The sequence below is a fragment of the Montipora capricornis genome, chromosome 8, assembly GCF_036669925.1.
Source record: "Montipora capricornis isolate CH-2021 chromosome 8, ASM3666992v2, whole genome shotgun sequence".
Classification (NCBI taxonomy): domain Eukaryota; kingdom Metazoa; phylum Cnidaria; class Anthozoa; order Scleractinia; family Acroporidae; genus Montipora; species Montipora capricornis.
The window spans coordinates 54,003,593-54,023,592 of record NC_090890.1 but is presented as its reverse complement, the minus strand read 5'-3'; the positions used below and the strand labels follow the sequence as shown (position 1 = coordinate 54,023,592).

The window sequence follows — 20,000 nt, the reverse complement described above, 5'->3', positions numbered from 1 at the left end:
GATTGACACCTGTCAATCTGAATAATTTGACACTGCTTTGGTAAACTACTGAAGGACCAGTCTTCGTTCAGGGAAAATGATAATAAAATTGATTGTATTGTGTGGTCAGGAGGTCTTTCTGATTTTTATGCTAATTACTCGGGCCCGTAGGGGCTCTAGTTATAAAACACTTTAGATTTCAGTTTTTTTTTTCCTGTGCAGCAAAATACACAGTAGAAAAACGTGGCGGTGTTTGATTGGGCAATGCACAGTAGAAAGCCCGTGACGGTGTTTTGATTGGGTAATGCACAATAGAAGCCACGTGGCACTGTTCACTTTGCTTATTTAAAGCAAACCACGTAATCCAAGATCTTGAAGAGCACTGTGATGCGTTGTTTGGATTACTGAAGATCAACGTTGCGTTGGCTTAATCAATTTCTTCTTGGGAGGCTTAAAACACATACAAAGAAAGGCATACGCTTTTCGTGGTAAACCCACACTAAAAGATGTCACACGTCACCTTCGAAACGGGTTCTGCGAACTGAATGAAACAAGAATATACGTGAATGTAACTGAATAGACGCAACTATTGAAAGCGACACAAGTAGAAATACTAATTCTTTAATATGCAGCGGGTACTTTATTGAGAACTACTCTGAAGATGACAACGGCAAAGAAAATAACTCCACACACATATGGACGCCATATTGGAATCTTCTGAAGACAAAGTAAAAACATTGGCACAGCGAACAAATGGTCTCACGTTTGTACCATTTTCACAGCGAACAAATAGCCTCCCGCTCAGTGTACCATTGACTACGGAGATAAGTTTTTTGTCTATCGCATTGTTTTTTTTTGTTAAACAGTTTGTTTCTTGTAATGGTCTAGCTTATATCTTTTGTTCAACTAGCCATATTAGCGATCGTGTTCACTGCCATCTTGTGTGTATAGTTCTGTTCTAGTTTTACAAGATTTGATGTCATCAGTGGAGACTGTGATCAGCTCTTTAGAAAATAACTTTGATGTAGTTTGAAAGGCTGTACAGTTATTTGATTGTCAATGATAATAGAGACTTGATTCCAAAGGAGAAATACAGGTCTCGATAAGCGAAAGTGTGTTTACTTTAGTTGAGATTTGCGTGAGCATCGACATAGACGAGCCCGAGAACCGAGCAGAATTACAGAGAAAAGGCTGAGACGTCTATTTTATAACAGCAGAAAAAGGACGAAACTTTCTGCAACTCAGCTGGTTAACAACGTACCGAGGTCATCCACATTTCATCGTATTACTAGCCAAGGAGATCACTTGCTCGTAAACATAACTATAGGAGCTACCTCAGGTATGCGTTTAAATCTAAGCACGTGGTACAGTGTATGTAACACTTTTCCAAAAAGCGTGGATGAACAAGTAAATGCAAACTGAAACTTAAATTTAATACAGAAATCAGGAATACCCGGTACGATTCGTAAAAGAATGTTGTTGTTTAAATTCAGGGTGAACTATTTACACAGCGAGGTAGAGTGACCAATCAAAACAGAGTTTGTAATTGGAAATTTAAACATCTACGAGATACAAAAACAAAACTTGTGAACACGTAAACCTGAAATATTGCAAATCATAATGCTGATAAACACAAAAGCGAAGGAAATGGATCATGTATAGGACGTTTTGAATATCTGAATGATTTTGGGTAAGGTTAAAGCGATATATTGTTAAAAATTCACAAGTTATCCGTTTTCGTGTTAATTAGTAATGGAAACAAGTCTTAGTAATAAATTGGATTAACGAGGAATCAGTGATTATAAAGCTTAGTAATTGCCATGGTTCGTATGTAACACATCTAATCATGAAAAGATTCACGGAAAACGGAATTTGAAATGTTATACAGTGGTAAGTATTTGAAGGTAAAATAGGTATTAGTAGACTGTATGTTTCGATGTATTGTGCACATAAACAAGTATCTGTTCTTCTCTTTAAATGAGATTTTACTGGCGTGCCCTATCAGTAAAATACGGTTAATGGAACGTGACCGTAGTAAAAGGGCTATTCAAATCGTGATAGTTATCTTCGCGTTCTTTGTAGTCGGCCGTTCAAGGTCATAAAATCAACGGTTTTGTTGTAAATACGAGATGCTTCCGTGAAGCATGCACTGGGTTGCCTGTGGTACGTGTTACAGAAAATCAGAAGGCACTGGAAAAAAAAAAAAAAACGGAAATCTACCTATTTTCCTACTGGGTTTGCCATAGGGCAACCCAGTAAAACGAAAACAAACAAACTAAACGCAGACCTCGACTGGGTTTGCCATAGGCAACCCAGTAAAAACGAGGACATAAAGATCCCAGATCTCAGATTATAACGTACACCTGCATTGGCCAAATCTGTTACAGCCCATTCATTATTGCTAAAGAGCACGTGTAATGCCTACCTGCTACATAGTAGAACCTGTGTCAGGGCTTTCAATAACTTTTACAGTAGTGACTGGGGTAATCAATGTAAGCGGCGGTCACTCTAATCTTTTACAAGGGTTTGAGTGAAAATCAAGGCAGAGTAGCTTCTGACAAACAGACGGCGGTATACCGCCGGTGATCGGCTTCTAATGAAACCTTTGCCTGTGAAACTGGCTTCTTTAATAGACAGGGTCTAGCTCTAAAAGCCTCAGTTAGTCGTCCAAGGTTCACTTGGCAGTTTGTCTTCTATAGTAAAATCAACTAGCTGTTTGCAACGAACGTCTGTTGTCTCGTTCTATTGCGCCTTGCGTTATGCGTTTAAAAGTTAATTATGCATGTTGATACCAAGGAACACCGTTCAGAGAGTTTGCGTTCACATTTCTATCTGTATTTCTTGAGAGTTTCAATACACGACGCAAAATAAGAATGACAGGCCAAGTGACCCACACTACAGTATTCTATCTTTTCTCCTAGCTGCCCTTACCATTCCGGAAACGAAACACCATTTTTTGTTTTTTGAAATAGTTTGTTGTTAAAAGTCTGGCCCACCGCATGGCATATTGCTGGTAAGTTCAACCTTTGCAGGGACATAACCTAGAAAAATCCTGGTTCACATCCTATTGATCCTAGTAAAACAACTGTCAAGTTGATGTTTTAGTGTATGGCTCAAATGCTGGTAGTGAATGTGCAGCTGTGTCGCTATGTGCTATTATATAATTATGACAGGAAATTAATTACTTCCCTGTAATTATCAGTTATAAACATATTTCATGTTAACAGAATTACCTGCAGAGGTCATAGCGTTCAACACAACTTTTCAGATTCAATAATAGCTGGTAATGTACTTGGAAGTTGCACAATAGATTTTGCTTACTGTATGTCTTTCATAGGTACTTTTCAAAATTTGGTCGCAAAGAATTAGAATTCTTTTATTTTTTTCCTCAATGCGTGAGTGGGCGGAATTCAACAAATCCTGCAATCTGATTGGTTCCGGGAGCGGGCGGAATTTTCTCATCCGGCCTGCTCACGGCAGGCGGAATCCTGGGCTTGATTGTGTGAACTTGGGTGATGACCTTAAATTTCCATTTTTTTTTTTTTTGCACCGACTCCGTTTACATACAGAGGTTATTTTTCATTAGACAAGAGGTTTGGAAATAGAAGTCAAATAAAATATATTTCTCTTTGGAACGTTTAGTTTGTAAGTCGCTTTAATACTGCATTCACTATCAAGCGTGGTGCGAGTCAACAATTAAAACAACTGATTTCAGAGAGGGTTGGAGAGAGAGAGGGAAAAAATAAAGAAGTTATTTACCAGGACAGGGTCGGTCTGTATAGCAAAAACCTGTGACATCGGTCTTGAAAAAGCTACCCTCGGCCTGCGGCCTCGGGCAGCAATTTCAAGGCCTCAGCTGGCATATAACATATATGTATTTTGACAATTGGGTGCATATTACTGTGAGTATTTAATGGTATATTTTAAATATTTGATTCTGGTGCTATGGATCGATTTGGCATGGCCATCCTCAAGGAACTTGTGTACTTCTGAAAGTATTTTCAATTGTCGAGATATAGTGAACATCTTCACGTGTCGCGCACGTGACAAAGTGACCTTTACGTGCACCACTGCACGAAAGTTTGGTCATCTTGGAAAGATGTTTTCACATCTCACCTTCGTTTCTCTTTCATTTGTTTCTGCAAAAGATGTTTCGATGAGTCATTTCGTTTCATCTTAAACCGTTTAATTAGCGTTTCTTTTCTCGAACACTTAGCAAGAATACTCATCGATCAGTAAAAAACAATGTGCTTAGCCACTTTTGAGTAAATACACTATTTTTACTTCGTTTCCATGGTCCAGTGGTCATTGTTAACACCTGTAATGAAGATAATCTGGCTCCCGGGTATTCACTACATACACAGTCGAACATCATGAGAATCGCAATGTAAGGCCGATGTGAGAAGGACAAACTTCTCTCTTTTCTTTTATTTAGTGCCAAACTAACCATACACCACTGTACTTTTGCAGGCCCGAGTATAGGCTACTTGTAGCCTCTTGTTTTGGTTATATTTTTAGGATTTTGGCCCGAAAACCAGGGGGGTGATCTAAATACCTTGAGAAAAGTCCCAAAGCCAGCACACTCTGTTTTCAAGGATTTTCTGGTGTATCCTTCATTTTGGCTAAGTTTCATTGAAATCGGTGTGATGGCTTGTATCACACCTTCCTGGTCCTCTCATGAACTCAGTCTTAATTATCTAATTAGCAGCATTTTTTGTTTAGCGCATGAAATTCTGCTAATTAGATAATTAACACCATCTCTCAATGTCCAGTTGGACTCAATTCAAACAAAACTATTTGAGTTATTCCGAGATAGCGAACCAATCAGATTCCTTAAAAGAAATATCGCTCACTTTGTATATACTAATCACAGCTAAATATGGCCCATACGGTCCCGCGCGCGCTTTCTTTGTAAACTACTGGGAAAATCCTCGTACAAGGGCCGAACGAGCGAGAGCAGGGCCGAAAAAGCCGTATGACCCTATTAGGAACACTAACTGCTCCGTGGGATGCGATTTTAGAGGATTTCGTCGCTTTCAAACATTTACATTATTTACAGCCAGAAAGGCAAATGAAAACAACATTCAAACTTCTTAGTCTGAGTGGTCATGAATAATGTAAAGGAGCCCATCTGATAAAATGCTTATTGAGTGAGTTTAGGTCATGGCGTACGGATCTCGCTGCGCTCGGCTCGAACGCCATGACCTCGGGCCAAATAATTTCCGTCCAGCCCTTCTAATCAGTCAATAAGTACATCTATTACATGGCAAAGCCAGTCTTGGGCAAATCCCAGCGCTCTGATTGGTTCTTTCTCGGGCGGGATTTTGCAGTACGGACCATTTCCGTGGAAACAGTCCAAGCCGGGCATTTTTGTTTTGGAGCAAAGCCGGCAAATTTATAATTTGCGACCATCAGCGAAAAAAAAAGGGGGAATATTGTCATTCTTCACAGTGAAACTACCAGAAGAAGCTACAAAGACTGAAAGATAAAAGATTGATAAGCTAAAAAAATAAAAAGCTAAAAGATAAAAAGCTAAGAAGATTGATTGCCCCTGGAAGTGCATTTTACTATCAGAAACAGAGTGTCATGTAATAAACAACTTACTAACCGAGCTTGCTAGCGCTAAGGCCGTACTGGGGAATATTGGCCCTCGGTCGTGGCTGTCCGGACCTCGCTTCGCTCGGTCCTAACTGCCACGACCTCGGGCAATATTCCCCAGTACGGCCCTCGCGCTCGGTTAGTAAGCGGTTAATCATTTCCGGTGTTTTTAAGTTTACTAAATTTTGCCTAAGAACTTTTCTTCTTGAGAATAGAGATGTGGTGTTTTCATAGAATTCATTAATATGAAATAACAATATCAATAGCAGTTCTAATAAGTTTATGCTTTATTTGCTTTTCAAGAACACTTGCATACTGACTACTACCAATACTACTCAATACCACTACCGTAAAATGGCAATTAATCTTGAAATCGCTAAATGTTAAATGTCCCGCAATCAAGTTGCAATATGTTTCGGGCCTTCATTTTGCCTTCTGTCGCGTTTCAACTCCTTCTTGATTTGCGAAAGTAATTATTATCTGACACTTGTAAAAGCGACCAAGTGTCTTTTGCGTAGAAAGCTTATGTTGACTTAAAGTGCCCCTAACCCCAAAATATTTTTTTCGCTAAAATAAACCTTTGCACCTGTTCGAAACGCATTACGGCCATTTTTTACTTTTGCTGACAAATCCTGCCCTTTTATAGGCTTCGAAAGTTGCGAAAATCCAAGTATCTTTTGTTCACGACCGAGTCAGAAGGGGAGTGGGTCTATTCCTGATTTGACATCAAAATTTACTTTTCATGCATTTTTACACATATTTATTGCAATGTAAATCTGTTTTTGACTTCAAATCATTAATACACCCACTCCTCTTCTGACTCGGTCGTGAACAAAAGATGCTTGGATTTTCGCAACTTTCGAAGCCTATAAAAAGGCAGGATTTGTTAGAAAAAGGAAAAAATGCCCGCAATGCATGCGTCTCGAACAGGTGCAAAGATTCATTTTAGCGAAAAAAATATTTTGGGGTTAGGATCACTTTAAGATTGCCCAAGCATGTTTTGAACACGTGGGAAAAAAACGTTCTTATTAGAAGGATTGACACTACAACACTTTGTCAATTAACAGCAACATAATGCTACCATATCAAACACTAAGTATTGCTGAAAAATACTCGGTCATTTTGTGAAGTAAAAAGTTACCGTGGCAACAAGTAACTTCAAAAAACATTCCATATTTTGGCTTTAGCTGCTCACATCTCAAAAACGAACTAGGTGACAACCTTTCTTTTTATTTCTGAAATGTAATCAGCATGCCGGAATAAATTTTTCTGCAAAAGTTATGTGAAAATCTCTGAATCCGCTCCACAGAATTTTTTTAACCATTGCAGGGAGTTCCATCTTGGCCCGCTGATCGCTTTTGTGCTATAATAAAAAATCGGGATCACCGGGTACGTTTTTCAGATATGAGCAACTAAAGCCAAAATATAGGGTGTTATTTTTTCAAGAAACTCATCCAACCTCATGGTCGTTAATCGCCTGCCTTTGGTTAGGGATTTCAACCTCCCGTTGTCTTTTGGCTTAATGAACGCACGGTCAGCGGACATTCTTGACTTTGTTTGCGAATGTAAAGTAGATCTGCTTGCAATCACAGAGACTTGGCCAAATGCGAATGACGATGCAGTTAAGATTGAGTTGTGCCCAACGGGCTTCAAGCTTTGTGACCATACACGCACTTACCGCACTGGTGGCATTACGGCGCTTCCACATCGACACATCCTTCATATACAAAAGGTGGATGCGAGCGGGAAAGAATCTTTTGAGTTTCCTTTGTGGATCGTGCAACAGCCGTCTTCACACAACCTCCGCATTCTCATAGTCTATCGACCACCGTACTCCGATGAGCACAAGGTTCCTACCAGTACTTTTTGTCACGGAGTTCGAAGATTATCTGGTGTCCATAACGCCGAAACAAACTTATATACCTACAAACGAACATGCAAAAAAAGACTACAAGGAATAATAACAGTATACTAGTTAACACTTAGACAGTATTACAACGCATACACGCACACATACACACTTGACAACAAACCACACAACCAACAGATAAAATTTCCTATTCTAGTTGCTACATCCCCGATAACAGAAGCTGCTCTCAGCACAGTACTACGCATAATTCTCTCTTTCCAAGCTCGGTCGTTACATCAGTTATATATCCGCCCTTCTAGGTTTACATTTACGTTACTTGCAGCCTCCTGGCTTATTTCAACTCGCGCCACAGTTTGTAAGTATTTGTTTCGTGTTTTCCGTTGCATTGTGCTTTTCTGTCCTTCACCTTTAGAAAAAATTATGCAATTTGTATTCGTTTATCTTATCTTTTTTCAGTTGAATCGCACGCAGTTGCTAAATAATAAATAGCAACAAGGATCTTAAACATGAACAAGCAGCACGTTACCATCCTTGCGGTGCTTGATCTCAGTGCTGCTTTTGACACTGCGGATCATAGCATTCTGCTGAAAAGAATGCGTCAAAGTTTGGCTGGTTTGACTGGTTTCGATCTTATTTGTCTGGGCGTCCACATTAAATCTATGTTAGTGGATCTGTGTCCGTCAAGTGTGATCTGTGTTATGGTGTACGTCGGTGCTCATATCGTGGACCGCTTTTGTTCACAGCCTATGCAAGCGCACAGTTTGAGGACGTCAGAAAGCACCTCCCAACTATTCATTGTCATGTCGACGACGCGCAGTTACACGTTTCGTTTAGTCCCAAGGCGCATTCTGGCCAGGCTAAAGCAGTTGCTGCTATTGAACATTGCATTCAAGACAACAGGCAGTGGATGTCTCAAAACAAGTCACTCATGAACGATACTAAAACAAAATTTCTCTTGTTCAGCACCCGACAACAGCTCGCTAAAGTCTTAATTGATAGTACAATTATTGGAAGCTGTGTCATTGGTTCACGATCTCCCATTAGTAATCTGGGTGTGTTATTAAATTGTAACCTTTCGATGGGCGACCATGTTACAAGAGCAAGCTCTGTTGTGTTCTATTACTTGTACAATATCAGGAGGATTAGAAAATTTTTTGGTAAAGAATGTACGGAAACTCTGACTCATGCCTTTATTTCTAGCTGCATTGACTACTGTCAGAAACCCATAAGGGCTGAAACGTGTAACGCGCGTTCACAGCTTCAGAATATTCACTGCGAACTGATTGGTTGTTTCAGTGCTAAGTACCATATTTGGAAACCCCTCGCTCTTATTGTTCCAAATATGGTACTGAGCTAGTGGAATATTCAGAAGCTTGTTTCCCAGCACTGAAGGGGCCGTTACACGTTTCAACCCTTATGGGTTTCTGCTACTGTAATAGCCTGTTATATGGGTTGCTGGCGTATCAGATTTAGAAACTGTAAAGAGTTCAGAGTTCGGCTGCTCGTCTTGTTTTCTTGGAAAGCAAATTTTGCCATATCACACCATTGTTAAGAACAGTGCATTGGCTTCAAGTTAAGTATCGCATTGCTTTTAAGGTTTTACTAATAATCTTTATAGCCATTCACGGACTTGCTCCGTCTTATATTTCTAATCTCATCCCTGTTAACGATATTAATGGAAGATATAAATTGTTATCTTTAAGAAAGTTACGACATTTTTTTAATTTCGAAGACATGTTTCGATGTTACAAACATCGTCAGTTACAGAATGTTTGAAAAACCGTTAGGACTATATAACAAACTAGGCGAAACATGCATAATTAATTATGATTAAGTGACAAGAAATACATATTTGAGTGAGTTTCAGAGTGTTAGAAAGAATGTAGAGCCTAAAGCGTAAGTGGCAGGTTGACGTGATGAACTTGTTGGTTTAAATTAGGCTTTTCCCAATTTATATGCATAGCCTTCTTGAGTTTAAGTTGAAATTTAGTAGGGGCAGAACCAAGGATTTCGAAACAATCCGCAGAGCAAGATTGACGACAACGTTCTGAGCTGATTAAATGTTTGAAGATGTGTGAGGACTTGTCTGAAGAGGGATGTTCACGGACGCGTGTGGAAAAATGACGACCAGTTTCGCCGATGTAGCAAGCATTACAGCAAGCACAAGTAAATTTACTTGCGCTTTCCACACGCGTCCGTGAACATCAAGATCAAGTAATGGCCAGATTCTACTTTTAAACATTCCTACATGCAAGTATTTAGTTACTCTCGGTGATCGATCTTATATGGCCCCTAAACTATGAAACGATCTTGCACTTTTCATTTGAAATAAATCTACTGTAAATAGTCTCTAAAAACTCATTTGTTTCGGAAGATGTTATTTTAGCTAATTTTTAGTGATTTTATGAAGAAGTTGTTCTAGATTTGTATTTTTAAGGATTTTAAAGTAGTAATTAGGGTTTTTAAGGCGTCAGTATATCCCAAATGACAACCTGCTTCACGGTCACAAGTTTCATAAAAACCCCAAAAAAGTATATATTTTCTGAAAGCTTAGGAATTGTAGATTCCAAATATTAGTTCATTTAAGTCAAGAAACAAAAACCTTTCCTAAAATAGCGGTCATTATTCAAAAGTATGTACTTTCACAAATTAAGTTTGTTTCTGGGGCCCGTTTCTCGAAAGTACCGATAGCTTTCTGGCCATTTTCGGGTGTCACAATTTCCTCTGTATCTCATGAACGGAGAGGATTTAAGTCGTCAAACTTCACAGTCAGTTTGCTTTTTACTACCTTGAAAACTTGTTAAAAGATCGGCTATCCTAAACAAGCGGTTGAAACACGCATTGGCTTTGCTTAAGTACTCAATAATTTCGAAGGAGGCAAAAAATAAAAACTCCCCGACACGTTTTTTTTTTTGCCACATTATCGGGCAACATGCTTGCCAAATTTCAGTGGAAAAGGTTGAAAACTCATTCGATGAAATTTTAGTTTGAGAAATAAAGCGGGGAGATAAGATCTCAAAACGTAATCGATGAAGTGAGGGCTCTTCTTACATAGGCAATGGAGCTCGCATTTACAAATCTGCCCGCAAAGCGGTCTCAAATGCTGTTCTGGCGGGAAATACCAACAAAGCTCTCTGTTCCGCCGCTCCACTCGCTCAGATCGAGTTTTGGACGCACTGGATGTAATAACTTTACGATGCTGGAGGCCAAAACTAAGGGGTCTAAAAAGCGCGATGGAGGAAGCAACGGGAATTCGAACGGTGGTGAATCCGCGGCGAAAGAAGCCATGTTTTCGGAAATGAGAGTATCGGGGTAAGAACGCTTTTTGTTTACACGTTCTAGTAGTATTATTACTGTATATATTAGTTGGTTTTTCAGAATGTCAGCGAAGTGCGCGTGTAACTTCGGTCGGACAATCGGCCGTGTATCTGCAAAGCGCCAAAAACAATGTTGTAACTTATTATTGTGCTTCTGTCTCTTGCGGACTCTCGTTACGCTTTTCTTTAAGTTTCAAACGGCTGGCACTGAAAACGGGAACCACTTCGTCTTCTCCTTCGTCCAGGCCGTCCAGTTCTAGCAACTTATCTTGCTCAAAGTATGAGCCTTTATCACTAGCAGCGAGCGCCTCGGTCTATTCCTTATTAAATAGTTTTGAAGTTTTCCGTTTCGGTGCCTTCTTCGCTCTTGAAAAAGGATACGATTTTTTGCGTTTCTTTTTGAAGACATCTTCCACAACAAGCAAATCGGTTATGTGTGACAGACTAATCGCGCAATGCAAGGTAAGACATGCTGAACTTCTATCACGTGACATTCAATGGCAGTTTAATAGGCCATTTCCGAGTTCATGTCTGCCTCCTCTTCAAAGCGAGTCTAAGTGCGGAGCTTTTCTTGTGAAAGGTAGTTTTCTTTCTTATTTAAAGTAGAACTAATTGCCATGACAAAAACTTTGCACTCGGACTCGCTTTGAAGAGGAGACAGACATGAACTCAGAAATGGCCTATTGATAATGACAACTTGTTGACAGCTTCTAATTAGAGATATTGGGGAGCTTAAGCAAGCGCGTTTTTAAGAGGCGGACGGCAACCGGAAGTGAACATTTCGCGTGCCAGGACACTGATATCTCCTAGATTTTTATAGTAATCATTTCTGATGGAGAAAAGATACTTGGCAATGTAAATGTGGTTGTGTGAAGACAAGGTAAAAAGTAAAACAGCTCACTTCCGGTTGCCGTCCGCGTCTCAAAAACGCGCATGCTTAAGTTCCCTAATATATTCACATAATCGTCTAACCTTTATAACTTTATCTCGACGGAAACTTTTCTCACGGAACTTTTTGCAGTAAAAAGAACTCAATGAGATATACCTGGGAATATCAAAAACTAAAATTTAGCAAAATTATCAACGACACGCAAGCCATGGCAATTCAACGCAAGTTTGGTTACTTGCGCTGACTTGCATACCGTTTGGCCACCCACTTGCATTCACATGCAGACTTGCGACGACTTGCGTTTGATTTGAACATGTTCAAATTTTGGACGCAAGTCCGCCCAACTTGCGTCTCGTTTGGCCACTCAACACAAGTAGAAGCAAGTTTTCGCAAGTCATTCGAACTTTTTTGGTTACCATGGAAACCTTTTAGTCAATCTGGTGCCGCTGTTTGAGCGGGAATCTCAAACTATTTCGCACCTTTCGTGCTTTCCCTTTTGACAAGATGGCTTCTGTCACGGAGCAAAATTCGGAAAACTTAAGCCCCGAAGAGCTAAAAGAAAACAGGGATAGAGAGTTAAAAAAACATAAGAAAAAGGAAAACCATAATAGGAGACGCAGTAGCGGTGGAAGTATAAGCAGCAGCTACAGTGAAAGTAGCAGCTCTTCCGAGTCTGAGCCTAGGAAAAAGAAAAAAAAACAAAAATTCTCGCAAAAAAACCAAGTCGGCAGTTTCAAAGAAGAAGTCTTTAAGACGGAAAAAATGGAAAAGTGAAGAAATCTTTACTTTGATTGAGCTTTACGAGGCGAGGCCCTGTCTTTGGGATATCTCCTCGTCGTCGTACCACGACAGAGAGGCGACGAGCAAAGCCAAGAATGACATCGAGGTAGGTTGCAACATTTTTTAACCTCGTTGACAACCGGAAATGTCTTGTTGTTTTTCGTGATATAAATAATGCATGATTGACGTGATTTATATTAAAAATGGTGAAAGTACAGCACCACCTATCATGAATCCTGTCTTGTAAATGTATTTTTCTGATATTTTTCTAAGAAATGCTGCAATATAGAAGGCACACTGCCAATTTTGTTTAATTTTTCGTGGTTTTAACCTTCAAGATCTTATTGAAGCAAGTTTGAACGTTCACCGTAAAAGATTGTGAAATCTCAATGTTTTTGACACTTAGAAAATATTCAAGTTCTGACACACTAAGTCAACTCCCTATGAATATGCACAGAAATTACCAACGAAACCTCACCAGAGTATTTAGAGTTTGTTCAGAACAAATATCTTATGTTCTTACAGGAATTAAGCGAGCTATTTGGAGAAAATTGGTCAAAATTTCTGACTGTCGGGTATCTAGTTTTTTGAAAGCACTTCCCGGCTGCCGGGTATCTAGACATAATGCGCATTTTAATACATGAAAATTTAAGCAATTGTCTCGAATATGCCCCTGAAAAATTCAGGTGAATTCTTCGATGAATCCATGACCTATTCAACGTCGGTGAAGTGCTCTTAACAAAATTTATGATATTAGAATGAACTATTGTCTCGGCAAGCAGGTTAAAATGTTTGATTCTTTTTTTGTCTCCAGTCATGGCTTCTCTTTATCCTTCCTTGAATAAACGTGACAACTGCATTGCTTGCTTTTTTCAGGCGTATACATGTATGAAACCACCTTATTCTTACTTTACTTTTCATTTATGCTAAGCACAATAGAGTGTGACTTCTTGTAGTTAAAGAAATATGATCCTGATCGAGGGGGTGGTCGCAGGACAATATGCTTGCCATCTACAGCACCTATGCAATTAGGGAATTGCCATCTCTCTTCAAAACGATGGGCAGTTTGTAGTCATTCTTCCTGTGTAATTGAGGTTGGATATTTCAAGTACTTCTCCCTAAAACACTTAAAAATAACCTGGCAAACCTCTCTAACAATGCTGGAAATCGTCGCTCTGCCCATACGAAACTGGAAACACAAGTCTCGCCACTCGCCAGAAATCTTATTGCTAATGTCAGCCTTTCAGCTGCTGATATCGTTTTATGGCCACCAATGACTTGTTTTTTCGAAATGTGCGGTTCCAAGACACGTAAGATCGTCAGAAACTGATTATAGTTCATACGCATCATTTCGCGATAGCCACTGAGATCTTCTGTCCTCAGTTCTTTTACAATGTTACAGAAGTAACCTTTCTCTTCCCTTCGTTTGATCCATTTTCTTGTTTTCCCTCTCTTCTTTTTGTTCTCTTCTTCGTCACAAATAAGCAGTACAAGCAGTACAAGCATAGAGGCTGCAGTTTTTCGTTTTCTTTAGGCAAACATTTTGGCGAAGAATCAAATCAAGGGAAAATAATTGAAACAAATCTCGATCTCACGTAATCGATAATTGCGTGAGCTTTTAGGACGTCTTTACTAAAGTTTGGACCCAAAGAAAATAATGTATAATAGAGCCTTGCAGACCTATAAATCATAGAGTACGAGCGCATTATATTCTTAACTTCTTTACAGAACGGAATCTAATTGTGGCTGCGAGGATGTTTACAACGAGTTTGCATCGATTTTATTGGCTGGACAGTCAACGGAAGTAAATTCCTTCCATACCGGAAGCAAAAAGAAGTATATTGAATCCACGAAAAAGAACACTGCACGTTCTTTCACTGGAAAAGCAAAAAGAAAGTCTATTGAATCTACAAAAAAAAAAAAACACTGCACGTTCTTTCACTGGATTCTCGTTGTTCGAGAAGCCCTTCTGCTACTCTTGCAAAGGACGTGCGCTCAACGTGCGTCTCGTTTGGAAACCCTATCGCAATTGAACGCAATTATTCGCAAGTGAGAACTAGCCTCTACTTGCGATGTCTTGCTTTTCGTTTGGCCAGGGCTTTAAGGACGTTCGCACCCTTGTCTACTGCGCATCCTTACAGCGCACGCAAATTCACATGCCACATCATGCATCAAGCGTGCGCGCTAAGTACTAAAATGAACAATGATAGGGCAGATGGCCATTGCTATAGCTTTGCTTAGATTTAACGATCTTGGATGTTCGGTGACCCCTACTTTTCTTTTCAGAAACAGATTTTATTTACAATTATCTCCACATTGTCCAAAAATGAACAAAAAATCAATGTGGGAAGTTAAGAAAAATTTCAAGATTTCTGCCCTCGGGACATGGAATCCTGGCATCTTGCGGCTGCAAGGCGCATGAAACTATGGTTGCTAAATGCGAACTTGTTCTTTAAGAAACCTCAACAGTTAACTAAATTCTCTTGATAGGTCCACTTAAACAAAGTTTGGTAGAAGACATTTCACTTCAAAGATGTAATTGCAATATTTTTGGGCTTACAGACACTGTGCCCTTATTCGCTAAAGAAGCCGGATTTTTTCAGATTAAGGGTGTTCTTCCGGGCAAGTTCTCTCCAAAACGAAATCGGTGACCCCCCATTTTTTTGCATTTCTGACATCACTAACTCATCATCTTTCAATGGTAAAATTTGCAGAAAAAAATCACTGTTAGAAAATTTTCGCGTGAACGTCCTTAAGTTGTTACATTGTTAATTTTTTAAATAGGAATGCACTGCTAATATTTTGCTTTGTGATGCGCAGATGAAAATTATTACATTGACACCTGCGCAATATTAGCTAATAAATAATATTTTTTTGCAAGGCTTTCCTGTTGCCATGGTAACTAGTTACGTCACAAAAAATGACTCCATCTTGTTCAGCAATAATTGATGTTTCACATGGTACTATAACATTGCTGTTACCTGATAAAGTGTTGTAGAGTCATTCCTTCTAATAACAAGATCTTTTGAAAGTGTTAAAACTGGTTTGAGCCACCTTAATCTAGTTGAGATTTTTATTGATGTAACAATACCAACAAGCTCTTAAAAAATCAAAAACGATACAAAAAAGCAACAACAAAACAAAAACAAAACAAACAAATAAAAGAACACTCAACTATACTCTTTCAAATGCTTACAGCAACTTGTGGATATCTTTCTCGAACAAAAATACGATTTCAAGCGTGGTACGGTGCCCTATGTTTAGAGCTCTTTCAGTTTCCTTACAATCAGGTCAGAGAAAGGCATAGAGGTTTTTATGGTCAATATCTTTATCTAATTGACCTAACCCTAACCCTAACCCTAACCCTAACCGTAATTAACTAATCCTGGCTAAGGTGGCAAAATCTTTAGGTCTTCTTTGATGACCTGAAAAATCCGCCGCCTTACGTTTCTCTTTGCACATATTTTTTTCATTAAAAAGAACTTTATTAATCGAACGCATTGCCCTAAGTGTGCCAGTTGTTACCTTAGTTGAGGAGTCATTAATAGGCTATTTCGAGAAGAAAGCAGAGGAATATGTTTGCTTTGGGTAAAGAAATGGATCTTATCCCGACGAACTAATGAAATTTTGTGTAAAGACTCAGCGAAGTGCACTTCAGAAATGCTAGTCTTACTTTTACAGCGCTCATACTAGGACAGAGTTCAATAGCCAACCTAAGTAAGCGCAAGGATCTCTCTTGGCAAGCCATTACTATTTGCCAACTAACTTTGGGTTTTTTTTTTTTAATTATTTTTTTTTACGGTTTTCAATTGAGTGTCGAAAATAATTAGATAATTACTTTGGTTTATGATTACTTCACTCAGTGATTGGTTCAAAGCTCTCGCGCCATTTTTTCAACCAATCAGAAGTAAAACCAAAACAAATCGTGGCTCACGCGTACACATTTTCCCGCGCTTTGTGTCGGCTACGTGTAATTACTTCGAATTTTGATTGGTTTACTGGATTGTCTCTGTCCTTTTTGATTGGACAAAGTAATTACTTTGGTTTTGGTTTTACGACACTCAATTGAAACTCGCTCTAATTGCACACCTTTCAGTTTGCATGCATGAATTATTATTATTAATTTATTGATATATATATATATATTTTTTTAAAAATGTTGTAGTTATGCGATATGACGTGTTATTTAAGTCGGTAATTGCTGTTAGATTAAAACACATACGGGACGAGTCATTGCCAACATTTTCATTGATCAGAACCATAATACGCTCAATATGGTGACCTGATTACACAAAAAATAGAATAGCAATGGCATTCTTTTTAGTCTCGTTCTAAGTGGTTGTCTCGTACAATACCTCGATATCAGTGGGAGTAAACATATAGCTTCCTGCATAAAATGTACAGGAATAACCAGATGAAGAGTACCCTCGGGGAAGGGGGTAAGTATGGCCACAGTAAGTGTGCGAAATTCGATTGCTGGCAGCGTTGTTTGATATGTAAATGTCGGTTCCGCCACCAAAGCTTGGTCCGAACCTGGAACACGAGTATATAGCGTAGCTTTGTCTTCCTGACTTGATCTGCAGCTTAACAGGAGCGTGGCCATTGATGTTATACAGTGAGTAGATAAACGGTTTGCTTGATGATGCATGGGCACAAGAACCTAACAGGAAACAATTACCAAATTGCTTTTTTAAAAAAACCGTTATTATGATAATTCTGACTATGTTTGTGTTAAAACATGTTAATTCCTTGGTCTGAAAACCATATATAGCTTTCCGTCCGTTCACCCTGGCTAAAAACAGCTCGGCGATGAACGTGCGATAGCTCGAGCACGAGACGTTTTCTTTTTGCGAGGCCTCCCTGTAAGCTAACAAACTCTTAATGACCTGCTTTCAGCTATGTAAGTTACAAAACCAATTAAAAAAAAAAAAAACGACAGACCAATCTTATGCAGCAGGCCCTGCAATCATGTTGCAGTATTTTATAGACAATATCAAATAGCAAGTTCGCTTACTACTACAACTGACACCGTCTAGGCGGGTTGTTCCAGTTTACGGACTATATATGATCTCTTGATTGAATCGTATTCACATTCACATTTGGATAATCATGGTCCGCTCCTGATTCACATTTGATGAAACGTGAAGAATCAGAGCTCTAATGACACCTCGGAATATTTTCTCTTTAATTCAATAAAGAAAACCCAGTTTTCGAGGCATATACTTTTTCCCTTCTAACATGCATAGAATTGGCTTCTCCTAGCAAGAAAGATAAAGGTAGGAAGGAAGCGCTCAAGAATTGACATTGCCAATCTAAACTGAGACAATGCACGCTTTAATTTAATTGAAAAATAGAATGGTTCACTTTATTATGCCAACACACCAACTCAAATACGCATCTAAAACACAGACAAAAAATAAATTAAAAAAATGCTGAAAAGGATTTCATATGTACAAGAAATTTCGAATAATCCGTTGGAGTGCGATTCCTTTTTCCAGCAGATGCGACGGGCGAAACAGTTTTCCAGCTCATAAAAACAAAACCCCACAAAAAAGAAAGACAAATGCCAACTGACAACATCCTATGTCTTGCATGGTATTAATATTTTTGTTTTGTTTTGGTTGGTTTTCGCGGTTTATTAGTGAGACTCCTCTTGCAAAGGGAACGCAGAGTTCCTTCTCTTAAACTGAGAGCAACTGTCATCGCCCCCGCTCTCAGAAGAGTGGCTCGTTTGTTGCTTTCTATTTCGATTTTCACGCAATCACAGAAAACCAGATTCTTAATGAAAAATTATTAAATGTTCGAAAATTGGCTGAGGGAGAGCCGATGATTTGAAAACTTGTGCAGATCAAAGACGCTAATTAGTTGCGCAAAGCCGAAAGCCGAGGAAAATATCATCCCGTCTAATTCTGCAAATAAATTCATGCTATTTGAAAAAATGAATTCAACACTAGTTTATCAGTTTCATGACTGCATGTAAGGTCTTTACCCTCGCCCCTCGGTAAATATCACTCACTCACTCACTATGTGACTTTTTTTATATATAGTAATTTCATATATCATTTCGTTCATTAATAAATTGTTCGTTTAGTATTTGTTATCTTTCTTTCAAGTAATATCACAATAATCCAACTCTGAAATTAAGTTATACTTACTTGACCAGGATACGTCAGTGTATCCACCAAATATGTAGCTTCCAACTTTGATTATGGTAACAGTGGGGCCCTTTCCATCACAGTTGCGGTGGAAGGTGGATACTGACCAGCCATCTGTCTTAGCGCGCCAGCACCTCACAAACATGCTGCGAGATGGACTTTGGAGGACTGGACCCAAAAATGAATTTAACTCTAAGGCGTACTTGCTATCGAGGCTGTTAAGAATATTCGATGATCTTAGGATTCCTAAAAAAAAAAAAAAAACAAGTATTATGGCACGTTTTTAGTGTCAAAATTCAGACATGCAATTTTCAAACTCATTTATTATTCATGCAACTGTTACCCAACCAGAGCATCTTATTCTGGTCAGGTGCATGGGTTTAGGAACCCAATGAAAAACGAGTTGAAAACCACGGAAATAATTTCAAACACGGATGGAATTTTCTTAATCTGCATATTCATAAAGAAAGAAAAACACATGACGAGAAACAACTTTATTTAATCACACATTTTACAAAACAAAATTTAAACCTATTTTTTTTTACTTCTGACCTTAAAGTTAACGGTACAGTTATTAAACTCTCCAAAACAGAGAGGGCCATTCTTTTTCTAAATTTAAATTCTCACTCAATGGTGGCGACTTCATCTTTTGGTTCGCTTTCAACCTTGCTGTACACTTCCGACCTAAAATGGCACTGACGTTAGAAATTCCCAGTTTTAAGGCTTACTAATTTACTATCTATCCCTGCATTTAACAGACCAGACGCACACGTTACCTCGGAATAGTGCTGGCCACACACTTTTCCTCTTCTTAGCTAGTCTAAATGTGCACTTTGCCATTTGCTTTGCAAAGCAACGTGTTCACTGACAAGCAGCTAGGTAACAACGTGACATGATGAATATTCAAAAATTGTCACAGAGCAGCAAGTACGTGACAAATTCAAATTCCGCGTACCAAAAATGTTTTCTCGCGTTTGGAAACCTGATGAAACCCTCGCACTCGTTTTTGAAATAGGTCAGGTGCGTGTGGTTTGAAACCCCGATGAAACACTGGACAGAGGCCTTTCCACGATAGTTTGATCAAATATCAAACTCTAGAGTTTGACAAAACGTCAAACCCTTGTGATGCAGGGTTATCCTAATATAAATATTAATGGACAAAACTCATCTTTACCAAAGGTGTGTCCAACGACTCCACTAGATGAAAATCGTAGGCTTCAAATAAACCTGCGACCTCGACAATTGGTACTTTAACCAGTCGCTGCCTTTGCCACTCTTTAAATATTCTATATGCCATTTATTCTTGTACTGAGTCGACTTAGGTACGGCATTTCGAACCAGATTTACCTCCTCTTCGGCTGTTTGGCTGCACGAAAACGTGACAACGCCATATCTGATTAAGAATGATCGAA

At 39.0% G+C, this 20,000-nt stretch overlaps 1 protein-coding gene and 1 pseudogene across 1 annotated transcript in view; one reads left to right on the top strand and one right to left on the bottom strand.

Annotated features, from left to right (window-relative positions):
* LOC138059645 (uncharacterized) overlaps positions 1–18,830 on the bottom strand; it is a 54,352-nt gene extending 35,522 nt beyond the window's left edge. The window contains exons 1-3 of the mRNA XM_068905260.1: positions 18,589–18,830; positions 16,784–17,093; positions 8,671–8,705 (exon numbers count right to left, since the gene is read on the bottom strand). Coding sequence (XP_068761361.1) covers positions 8,671–8,705; positions 16,784–17,093; positions 18,589–18,733 — 490 coding nt within the window. The 5' untranslated portion in view covers positions 18,734–18,830. The remainder of the gene's footprint in view (positions 1–8,670; positions 8,706–16,783; positions 17,094–18,588) is intronic.
* Positions 18,831–19,548: 718 nt separating this feature from the next.
* The window catches only part of LOC138014158 (uncharacterized), a 9,064-nt pseudogene continuing 8,612 nt past the window's right edge, over positions 19,549–20,000 (top strand).